This window comes from Zalophus californianus, chromosome 6 (genome assembly GCF_009762305.2).
Source record: "Zalophus californianus isolate mZalCal1 chromosome 6, mZalCal1.pri.v2, whole genome shotgun sequence".
NCBI lineage: Eukaryota > Metazoa > Chordata > Mammalia > Carnivora > Otariidae > Zalophus > Zalophus californianus.
The window spans coordinates 46,148,134-46,160,431 of NC_045600.1; the positions used below are offsets into that span (position 1 = coordinate 46,148,134).

Consider the following 12,298-nt stretch of genomic DNA (forward strand, 5'->3'; position numbering starts at 1 on the left):
TCAATCAATAAATCTTAAAAAAATGGAATTTCCTTCCTTTTATTTTTTTAAATTTTATTTTATTATGTTATGTTAGTCACCACATTACATCATTAGTTTTTGATGTAGTGTTCCATGATTCATTGTTTGTGAATAACACCCAGTGCTCAATTCAATACAAGGCTAAATAATATTACATTGTATGTGTGTAACATTTATCCATTCATCTGTTGATGGACACTTGGGTTGTTTTCACCTCTTGGCTATTGTGCGTAATGCTTCTGTGAACATGGGTGTACAAATATTTCTTCAGGACCCTGCTTTCAGTTCTTTTGGATGTATACCCAGAAGTGGAATTGCTGGGCCATCTAATGGTCCTATTTTTAATTTTTTGAAGAACCACCATACTGTTTTCCCTAGTGGCTGTATCATTTTATATTCCCACCTATAGGATACAAGGGTTCTGATTTCTCCACATCCTCACAAACACTTGTTATTTTCTGCTTTTTTGATAGTAGCCATCCTAATGGGTGTGAAGTTTTGATTTGATCATGGTTTTGATTTTCACTTTCCTAATAAGTAGCGATATTGAGCATCTTTTTATGTGCTTCTTGGCCACTTGTGTATCTTCTTTGGAGAAATGTCTATTCAAGTCCTATGCTCAGTTTTAAATCAGGTTGTTGAGTTGCAAAAAAAAAAAAAAAAAAGGAATTCTTTATTCTGGAAATTAACCCTTTATCATATATATGAATTGCATATATTTTCTTCTGTCCCATAGGATACCTTTCTACTCTGTTGATTGTGTTCTTTGATTTTTTTTTCTTTTTTAAGTCTTTAACTATTTAGATATTTTTGTGCATGGTATGAGGTTAGGGGCCAACTTTATTTTGTCTGAATAGTTAACAGTTGTCCTTTTTTTTTCCTCTCTTTTTTTGATTCTACCATCACCATATTAAATCCATGTCTGTGTGTGTGTGTGTGTGTGTGTGTATGTATAATCTGTTTAAACATTTTGTTTTATTCACTTTTTTTTCCAAAAGATTTTATTTATTTCTTTGACAGAGAGAGTTAGCAAGAGCAGGAACACAAGCAGGGGGAGTGGAAGAGGGAGAAGCAGGCTTCCCGCAGAGCTGGACTCGATCCCAGGACCCTGGGATCATGACCTGAGCCGAAGGCAGACGCTTAACAACTGAGCCACCTAGGCACCCCTGTTTTATTCACTTTTATCTCCCTGTCAATCCTAATCTATTCTTTTTTTTTTTTTAAGATTTATTTATTTATTTGAGAGAGAGCGTGCAAGCAGGGGGAGGGGCAGAGGAAGAGAGAAACAAGCAGACTCTGCACTGAGCAGGGAGCCCGATGTGGGGCTCGATTCTAGGACCCTGAGATCATGACCTGAGCTGAAATCAAGAGTCAGATGCTTAACCAACTGAGCCACCCAGGCACCCCTCTAATCTATTAGTTTTATAATACATGTTGAATATATAATTAGGTCAACTCTCTTGTCTTTTATAAATTTTTTTTTTATCTTTTTTGCCTTTTGGCTCTTCCAGGTGGACTTTAATCATTTATACATATTGTCTAAACTTATTTGTATTTCTCTTGCTTGTTTTATGCTCCACTAGTATTTCTTTAGTCTACATGGAGTATGCTTCTTTTGGTTTTATTTTCCCCAGAGCCAGAGAAGATGTTCTTTAAAAAAAAACAAACAAAAATATTTGAATCCATAAAATTAAAGACCATTTTTAATGATTTTGAGAGACTATGGACTCCAGGAAACAAACTGAGGGTTTCAGAGGGGCGTGGGGTGGGGTGGGGGATGGGTTAGCCCGGTGATGGGTATTAAGGAGGGCACGTATTGAATGGAGCCTGGGTGTTATATGCAAACAATGAATCATGGAACACTACATCAAAAGCTAATGAAGTACTGTATGGTGACTAACATAACGTAATAAAAATAATAAAATTTTAACACATTTTTTTGAAAACAAAAACAAAAACAGAAAAAATGATTTTGACTCCTATAGAAGATGAGGATGCTTTTAATTTCTTCTGTCATCTTTTTCTGTATATGGATCCCTATAGTCTCATATTATAGACTCAGATTATCATTATTGCTGAACTTTAATATTTTTGCATTATATATTTCTCTTTCAAAAATTTTTTGCACTTACTTTTCCAACATTTTATTATGAAAATTTTCAATCATAAAGCAAAGTTGAAAGATTTTATAATGAACATCCATATACCTACCATCTAGATTCTACTATTAACATTTAACTTGTACTTGATTTAGCACATACTTGTGCATCTGTCCATCCTTCCACCCATCAATTCATTCATCTTATTTTTGGTGCATTTCATATTAATGTTTTTTCATTCAGCTTTGATACAGTGCTTATAGCAATTAATTTTACTTTGTTAGTTTTACATAGCATCATATAGTGTTCTTTTAATATCATAGCTTCTCTATTTTTAGACTGTTTTTTTCTAGCTTCATAGGAATGCCTTTCAGTAAGTTGTAAAGGAAGGATACATAGAGGTTTTTTTTCTAACCAGTACTATTGCTTAGAATGTTATTCTCTTGCCTTTGCATATGGATGGCTTCTTGAATTGACTGTGTAACACAACCTTTAATGTTTTTTTCGTCACATGTTAGCTGTTTGCATTTATCTAGCAAACCTGCCCCCTTACTTTTCTTTCATTTAAGATGAATTTCAAATTCTGAATAAAATTTTTTAAGGATATTTTTCTGAGAAGAGTATCCCCATATCTAGCATCATATCTCCAGATAGCGGATACTGTTCACTAGTTAATTAAATTTTGCTTTCTACAAATTTCTGTCTAGTAATTGTTCCCCTCTATGTTGTCTAAGCCAAAATAACTTGAAAGAAATAATAAGAATGTGAATGTGTGTTCTGTGGCTTCCCATCTTAGAAGGCAAAATCATAGAGGGGATCGCTTTTTCATTTGTATTCTCTTTATAAAAAATTGTGAAGTGAATGAGTCTGTGGTTTACTCCTTTGTCTTTGCCTTTCTAATGTTTTTGCTTCTACCCATTGACTTTGTCTTCAATCTACCTCAGGTGCCTGGTGCCCTGAGGTTGTCTATTATTTACTCAGGGCTTCCTTCCAAAAAGAATTAAGGTCTTCAGATAGTAAAAAGTACAAATACAGTAAAATCATTAAAACAAGAATAAGAGTTAAGCTGTAAAAAGGGATAATTGTGTAGAATATTTAGAAAACACTGCGGTTGGTCATAAAACTTAACCTTAAGCAATCTGGCAGCAATCGGAAATGAAAATGAAATTTTTGCCATCTTATCATCATTATATAATAAATGGCAATATAAAAGTTAGGATGCTGACTCATCCACAGAAAAAACTTTTCCCTGATTGTAAATGCTGAGAGGGATTTTTCATATTTTTTTTATATAAGAGATATAGGGAACAGTGTACTTTATGATAGTTCCATACAAATGATAAAATTTACACATAATTATCTCTTAACAAAAGTCAAAAGTATAGGGGCACCTGGGTGGCTTGTTAAATGTCTGGTTAAGTGTCTTGATTTTGGCTCAGGTCATGATCTCAGGGTTGTGAGAAAGAGCCCTGAGTGGGGCTCTGCGCTCAGCAGGGAGTCTGCTTGAGTTTCTCTCCCACTTCCTTCCCCTCTACCCCTCCCCCCACTCACGTGCGCACGCACACGCTCTCTCCCTCCCAGATGAATAAATCTTTAAAAAATAAGTCAAAAGTATAATGTTAAATGACATAGAGATTGTTCTGGCATGCCAGAATGATGTAATCTGGATAGGATGCTTTTTTGTTATTTCACTAGATTGATTGATCTCAGACTTTTCAGTCAGGTATTAGATTCTCTTCTTTTTTGTTTTTGTTTGTTTTTTGCAGATATTCATGTGATAGTTACTGGACTTTCAATGTCTATTGAATGAGAAAATGTATAACAATAAAAGGCTATTATGAATTCAGTAACATTTTTATTTACATGTGTATTTTATTCATAAGAGCTAACTACTAACATTTACCAAGCACTTATTTTATATCAGATACTGATTTATTGTTCGTGTAGATTCTAATGATTTACAGATTAATGTGGATTCCACGAGGGCTGAAATGTCTCCTTTGTCCAGTGTTGTATCTGGCAGGTCTCTTTACTTGAAAGATACTTTATTAATTACAAAGGGAAAAAAAAGGTATCTTGTGGGAATAGAATTTAAAGCTCTGTAAATGTCCTGTTTCTCATTATACTTTTGCATTCCAGTTTTAGAATCCATTGCTTGAAAGAGCTATAACTATGATGGTTGCCAAGTGGAAAATTTCTGACTCCCTACCTATTCCTTCTATATACATACTAATATAGTTCACATACTACTGTACGACCCTTTCCTTTTCATTTGTTTTTCAGTATAGATGCCTGAGTCCTTAATTTTATTCAGTGGGTTATAATTGGTTGCTGTCATGCCCCTTCAGTCTGACTCTTGTGTCCTTTTGACATATCTCCATCATTCTTTGGGTATGTCCTTTTGGCACAAAATGTTCCTAGTCCCATTCCTGGAATCAGCCATTTCTCAACTAAGAGTCTAGGTTCCTTTTAGTGGGACATTGAATTTAGAAACCAAAATCTAGTGCCTGGCGTGTTCTTGCTTCTCAACTTTTGTTGGTAGAGCTAAAAAATAGACGTATGTGTAGTATGTGTATATATGTCTATAAATGTAACATGTGATAGTGGGGGAAAAGCAGTATTGCTAAATTATTCATTTTATGCAATTAAAACATGTTTATAGTTACACAACTAAGTATTGGAGGTCACCATTAATATTACATCCCAAATATATTGTGATATAAGAATCCTTTTATTTAGATTAACTGATTATTTTCTTATACTTGGGGTTGCAATATATTCTGAAATATGTGTAGTTTTCACCAAGGAGGAGAGTGTGTCTGGTTTTAAATGTTCAGAGAAAAATTGAGTCTGGTTTAGTGGAAATGGTTATGTATCTAAGGTCTACAGTTTTTATTTATTTAGTTAGTTTTTGAGGTCTACAGTTTTAAATGCTTCTGTTGCACAAGTAACAAGGTATATGAACAAGTGGATTTATGAAGAGCCTTTTAAAAAACATATTCATGTGGCTCAGTTGGTTAAGTGTCTGCCTTTGGCTCAGGTCATGATCTTGGGGTCCTGGGATTGAACCCCACATCGGGCTCCCTCTCAGCGGGGAGCCTGCTTCTCCCTTTCCCTCTGCTCCTCTCCCCCACTTGTGCATCTCTTTTTCTCAAATAAATAAGTAAAATCTTTTAAAAAAAGGAAACATATGAGGAGAGAGGCTTCTATATGAGGGAATTCTATGGAAATAGTGTAATTTTCCACTGTTACTTGAAAAGAAGCTGAAACAGAGTCCATTATGTCATTGCTTTAGATAATGATCATCAATTACTAACCAGAATTTAGTTCTGTTTTTAGAAATGAAAATATAGGCACTCAGTCCTAATTGTTTACTCTTCTTCTCTCTCTCTCTTTTTTTTTTTTTTTTTTTGAGGGGGCAGGCAGAGAAGGAGAGGGAGAGAGAATCCTAAGCAGGCTCCATGCCCAGTGCTGAACCTGATGCAGGGCTTAATCTCACAACTCTGAAATCATGACCTGGCCTGAAATCAAGTTAGATGCTTAACCGACTGAGCCACCCAGGCATTCCTTTGTTTACTTTTCTTATGAATCTTTACTACTTTGGTGTAACACAGGCCGAAGAAAACATTTTCATGGAGTAATAGTTTCTCATTAAATTCAAGGTTATAAATGAGCTCTCAATGCTGCCTCCTGGCTGACTGTGCCACTAGTGTTTCTTAATCTTGTGGAAAGTATGCATCCTTTTTAAAGAACAAAACTTGTGGTTATCAGACGGTAACAGTGCTGATACTCACACCGTGAATACAGTACTGACTGCTTAGGTACAGATCTCTTGGGTTCAACGTGTCCAGAGTACTAGATGCTTTATGACTCAATTCTTCCATCATCGGTTTTCTGTTTGAACTGCCATGAACCTTCCATGCAGTGAGCTGAGTTATCGTTTGGCCTTCACTTGGCAAGAATACATCATTTTTTTTTAAAAGATTTTATCTGTTTATTTGACAGAGAGAGATAGCGAAAGCAGGAACCCAAGCAGGGGAGAGTGGGAGAGGGAGAAGCAGGCCTCCTGCCAAGCAGGGAGCCCAATGCAGTGCTCGATCCCAGGACCCTGGGATCATGACCTGATCCGAATGCAAATGCTTAGCGACTAAGCCACCCAGGCGCCCCAAGAATACATCATTTATATAAGTTTACCTCTGTTCTTTTCTCATTAATCTATGACTATTTAATTCAGACTTGCTTCTTGGTTATAAAATACTCATTAACATGATCCAGAATATACTGTTATTTATGGAAATGTATTCGGAAAGCTACTGAAATAATTTTTTAATATCTGTATCCTAACAAATGAAAAAAGACTGATACACAAATTAATCAAAGTTCAAAAGTAACAAAAACACATTACAGAAAATATGGGATATATAAAAAGACACAAATCCCTCATAATTGCTGAATCCTAACACAGATACTGTTAAAGGACTAGAATTTCTAGCCTTCTATTTTTTTCTGTGCATATAGGCACTTCTAGATTTTGTGATGATAATGTGTGCATCATTTCACATACTGCTTCTCTTTCCAGGCTATATATAAGATAGCTGTTTCCATTACTTTAGGAGTAGATTAAAAAGCAACAAATATTTATTCAGTAACTCTGTTGAGTTACTGATTAGATGTGCTATGATTAGAGTGCTATAAATTTGATAAATCACATTTAGAGTACATTTGTTTAGGGAACCATAATTACATTATATCAATTTACATTTCTGTAGTAATCAAAGGTCATAAGAAGAACACAGATTTACTTTAGAACTGCTAAGTTATATGAGGTCTACCTGTAAATATTTGTCTTAATAATTAATAATAAATTACAACCGTTTATAAATCTGTCAGTTGAATAGCACACATAATTTTAAAGGTTTCAGATTTTTGTCTTGTCTATGTATTTATAGCAAAAGAAGATTTCGCTGAAGCAGGAAACTACCTAAAAGGATGTGTTATCACTGGAATTTATTCTGAAGATGATGTTTTGATACTGTAAGTTTGTTGGTATTCTAATTTTAGAGAGGAAGAAGTTTGCAAAATAATATATTGTCTTTACACAGTTGATGAAGGAAAATAGATCAGCAATATAACTAAATTTTTAATTTTCTTCAAAAAAGATCTGGGAAGTACCACCTGGCTATTTAGAATTTTTAGATACTCTTTTGCTTTAGGCTAGAGTTCCCAAAGGGACAACCTTGGATTCATACTATTTCATCTTCCTATAAAAAATTTCCTCTTTGGTTTCTATTACCTGCAGTTTTGGTTCTTTGAAATTATCAAAGTTTTTTGGGGAATTTTACATCTTGAGTGTCTGGGTTTTGATTTGCCACCAAGGTATATATAAAAATCAGAATTTTCTCATATTTCTACCAGAGTTTTAGGTGATATAACTATACCTGACAGTTCTACCCAATTTTGTTATTGCAAACATATACTAAATCGGTGCTTTTTTCACCCACATTAGTTGCTTTATTTGTAGAATGTAGGACTCTTGTGAACTACCAGATAGTTGCTTCAGAATGAAGGACTGAACTGAAAATTTGGAGATTATTAATGCATACACAATACATACAGTAATACATGTACATCACATTCTGCATTAATGGCTTATTTTCAGGTGCAAGTGGAGTTGGTAAGTCCCAATAATTTGTCTCGCTTACCTCCTGACTGTAATATTCCTAATTGTGATTTCTGAGCTTACATCTTGCATCCTGAACACTGATGACATATGCTCTTTATGATTAAGCTTCATTTCTATCCATGAAATCATACTGAACTCCAGATCTTTAGAAAATATGAGACCTGTTCACCTGACACATGGACAGTCACCCACTATTTTCTACTCTGCTGTCATGGTGCATTTAGCTGTGGTCACCTAATCAACTGAGAGAGTCTTTCAGGTAATTTGAAGACTGGACCCTCTACTAATGCTTTTAGTATTATAACATCTGTACTTTGTTTTAGCATCAGTTGAGATTTTACATGATATAAATGTGACTACCTCACGGGTCATTTCACACCAAGCATTTTTTTTTCTATTTAATTTAGTGATTTCCCTTTCTCATTAGCATAAGTAGTGGTAAGAAGGAGCAGATTTGGGCTCGGTTACAGTGGAGAGAGCATAGACTTTTTATCTGGGGCACCTTGGTTTGAATCCTATCTCTGCCATTTATCACTCTCTGAGTCCTGGTTTCCTCCTCTATCAAATGCAGGTGATAGTGGCCTTATTATAGGGCCATTCTGAGGGTTACATAAAAATGAATGTACCTGAAAGAGTGCCTGGAAAATGGTAGGTTTCTAGTAAAGACTTTTCTCCTTGCTCAGCAGTATGGTGAGCAGTCCAAAAGGGTTGAGAGCCATGCAGTATGTTCCTAATCCTGTTTAGACATTTTCTTGATGGGTAAGTTGTCTAGAGGAAAAAACAATCTGGCTATATTATTTTCTGTTGCTTTCTTTTAATTTAGGTTGTCAAGGCTCCTGAACTTCTTCAGATAGCCTTACACAGAAGATAAGTTTGCTGGGAAATTGAGTTCATTTTTTTCTTTAGTGGTAGGGCTTCCCCATTTGCTACTTCCCACTCTGACCGCTGGGGCTAATTGTTTATGTTTTTGAAGACTTGCTGTATTTTATTGGAAATCTTAATACTGCGTTTCTCCATAGGTCAAATAAATACGCTGCAACCCTTCCCGCCCTGCTGCTGGCCAGACACAAAGAAGGCAAAATAGAGAGCATTCCATTAGCTAACTCCCCTGCACAAGACATAGTTCAAATAATAACAGATGCATTACTGGAAACATTTGTGAGTATATTTTATAATAAGGATGTTATTTAAAATAAAATCTAGACCAGTTAAAAATAGTCTGTTTTAATATGCCATTTTCCAGCTTTTGTTGGCACAGGGCATGATGTTTTGTGAGCTGAAGATTCATTGGGTTGCTCTGTTTCATTGTTCACTCATGCATACAGCTTCTCCAGTCCACTGCCAAAAGTTTACAGGTCTTTGAATTATTTTTACTGCTGAGACTAGTGTAGCTGATGGCCAGTTGAAGGAAGTACTTAATCTAGGCTGAAATTTGGTATATATATTAAAGCACATGGATTTTGGAGAGTCAGGCTACCCAGCTTCAGATCCTTGCTTGATTCCTTACTGGCTCTTAACCTCTCTCTGCCTCACGTTCCACATGTGTAAAATGCAGGTGGTCATAGCACCTGCTGCAGAGACTTAATTGTGAAGACTAAGACATCTGTATGGTGTTCTGTGTCATATTTGGCCCGTGGTGAGCATTCAACAAATGTTAGCTAGTATTCTTACTTACACAGTTTTGGGACAAAATAGTGTCTTATGAAAAGCCTTTTCCACTGCTTCCTTTGAAAATAGTGAATTCAAGGGCATAACAGTTGTAACCTGCATTTCTCAATTTCAGTTGTTTTTGTATTTATATTAAACATAGCTAGAATATTGTAAATTTATCCTTTTCTGCATTTCTAAAGTGACATAAGAAGCATTATTATCAGCTATAAATACTAAATGAATATCCTCCTGTTGTTATGTTTCTTGCCATGATAGTCTAAATAACATTACATTTTAGGCTCAGAATAATGGCTGTAGTCTTTATTAAATCTTTTTGTGACCTTGGTTCTGTTCCCTCCCTTCTTCCCATTAAAGTTACAGGCTGTAATTAAAATCAAATCATTAATATTTTCAGGATGTAGTTTTCCAAATTATTGAGGTAACATTTTTGTATTTAATGACATGTTATTAAATGAATATTTCCTTAACCATATACATAGTGTAATATTTTTGGAATTATTATAAGCCTTTACCTTCCTTTTCCCAGATAATACAGAGAACTATTAAAGCGAAGAAAATTGGAATCAACCATATCCTCTTTGACCAAATTTAAATTGGGGGAAATATTTTCTCAAACATAAAAAAAAAAATTCCATGTGTAGCTTTGTGATTGTCTTTTTATATAAGGGGTATTTCCATCAAGAAATGAAGATATACATACTGTTTTTTTAAATATCTATATAATATTCTGTTGCGCTAAAAAAGCCACAATTTATTTAATTTCCTGTTGATGAATTTTAAGTTGTCTTTAGTTTTACTCAGGGACCAGCCTTGTGCGTAATCTTTGGGTGTTTCCATGATTCCATACTCATGGTAAATGCACAGATTTGAATTGCTAGTCCAAAGGGCATGCACATGTTTAAGGCTGCTGATACTTGTTCCTGTTTTGCATGAGAAGAGATTAGAACATTTTACTCTTTCATCTTTGCTTGACTGGTGGATAAAAAATTGGCATCTATTTTTTAAGATTATATTCTTTAAGGCTGAGAAACTTGGGGCAAACTTAACTATCAGAATCTGTTTATAAGTTAAGCATTGTGGCAGTATTTCCAGTTTTATAGTGTTTTGGTTTACAGCGTTCGACTAAAAACCGAACAGCTATAATAAAAATTGTTTTGCTTTTAGTTTATGACCTTTCCATAAATTCTAAAACCCTCAAGTGGTTATTAAATTTTTTTTAAAGATTTTATTTATTTATTCATGAGAAACAGAGAGAGGGAGAGGGAGAAACAGGCTCCCTGCTCTGCAGGGAGCCCGATGCGGTACTCGATCCCAGGACTCTGGGATCATGACCTGAGCTGAAGGCAGACACTTAACTGACTGAGCCACCCAGGAGCCCAAGGTTATTAAATTTCTTAAAGCTGCTCTATGTTGGAGATTTAAGTCTAGAGTATGTAGCAGCCAGCCAACCAGCCACAAGCTCATCTCCTGGTCTGCACTAAGATGCTAGAAAGACTTTGGTTTCTTCATCTGGATAGGAAGGAGAAATGGGTGAACAGACATTAAACATTTTTTATATGGCATTCAGTTTTTATTTTAATGAACCTGATGATAAATCAGGCTAGGTAAATAATGCCCAAATCTGAAATACACGATAATTAACTACATAAGCAATGATCTATTCAAGGCTGTCACGTTTAAACATAGTTTAATAGCACTTTGCTCAGATATGTTAATTTCCTTTAATTATAACTTTTATTATGGATAAGTTACAGCCTCTTGTATACTCAGATAGCCAAAGGACACCTTCCTATTACCATGTTTGATGACGTTTTCTCTAAGTAGCAACCAAAACTATTGACAATGCTTTTTCTTTTCAAAATTCTCTGTTCCTCTGGCTTTTGCAGTTCAGTCCTCTCCAGATACCTCCTTCAACCCTCTGGCCACTCTAGAATTCCATCTTCAACCTTCAGTCTTTTTCTTCTTTTTGCTGTTCTTTCTTTGGGAAATTTTGTCCATACCCATAATTTCTACCATCAGTATACCAGCTGATGATTCCTAAATCTGAGTTCCTGATCTTTTCCTCCTCAATTCACAGAACTCTTGGTCTTTCTTCCCTGAAATGCCTGTCACCGGTCTGTCTTTTCACAGATTCATATTCTAGTTAGCTTTCTAAAACAGGCATAACCATGTCGCTCATTTGATATAAGATCTTCTCAGTATTTCTGAGAGCTAGAACACCTATCAAGGCATTTTCCCATCTGGTCTTACAGCCACATTTGCCTCTTGCATGCCTCAGTCTGGCAGACTTCACTCCCACTGTTCCCAGATGGCATGAATGCTCTCAGACCTCTCTGCCTATCCCCACGATGCTCCCTATATCTGGAATCCAGGCTCTAGCACATACCTTCTTCTGTCAAGATCTTATTTCTTGCCCAAGGCCAGATCAAATATCACTTCCTAAAATCATCCATGAGCTCCCATACTTTGTTTTTTTTTTAGCTTAATTTTGTCCTACATTACATTTTCTTGGATCACAGCAGTTTGTCTACCTCTCTCCTCCTTTAGAGTAGGAGCGCTTTGAGGGCAGGGAAAGTATCTTCCTTCTTTCTGATTCAGTACCCAGCATAACATTTTGAACTTTGCAGTGGTGGCTCCATCTCCCCTCGTTTCAGATCTGTTCAGAGTGAGGAGATCTGCTGGCCTGATGAGATCTATCAATTTTTGGAAGGGGATATAACCTGTGTAGAAGATTAAGGATGAGAATTAACATAAGAAGACAACATAGGGAAATTTGGAGAAGAGGGGATCTAAGATTTAAGTCATGAAAGAGGAAGGTGTGAGA

The 12,298-nt window shown here is 35.6% G+C and overlaps 1 protein-coding gene across 4 annotated transcripts in view; it reads left to right on the plus strand.

Moving 5' to 3' along the window:
- TXNDC16 (thioredoxin domain containing 16) overlaps nt 1-12,298 on the plus strand; it is a 117,593-nt gene that overhangs the window by 78,629 nt on the left and 26,666 nt on the right. For all 4 annotated transcript variants that reach the window (XR_003515992.1, XM_027572283.2, XM_027572282.2 and 1 more), the window contains 2 exons: nt 7,070-7,154; nt 8,823-8,961. Coding sequence is in view for 3 of the 4 variants with exons in the window: in XM_027572283.2 (XP_027428084.1) it covers nt 7,070-7,154; nt 8,823-8,961 (224 nt within the window). In the remaining variant the exon portion in view is untranslated. The remainder of the gene's footprint in view (nt 1-7,069; nt 7,155-8,822; nt 8,962-12,298) is intronic.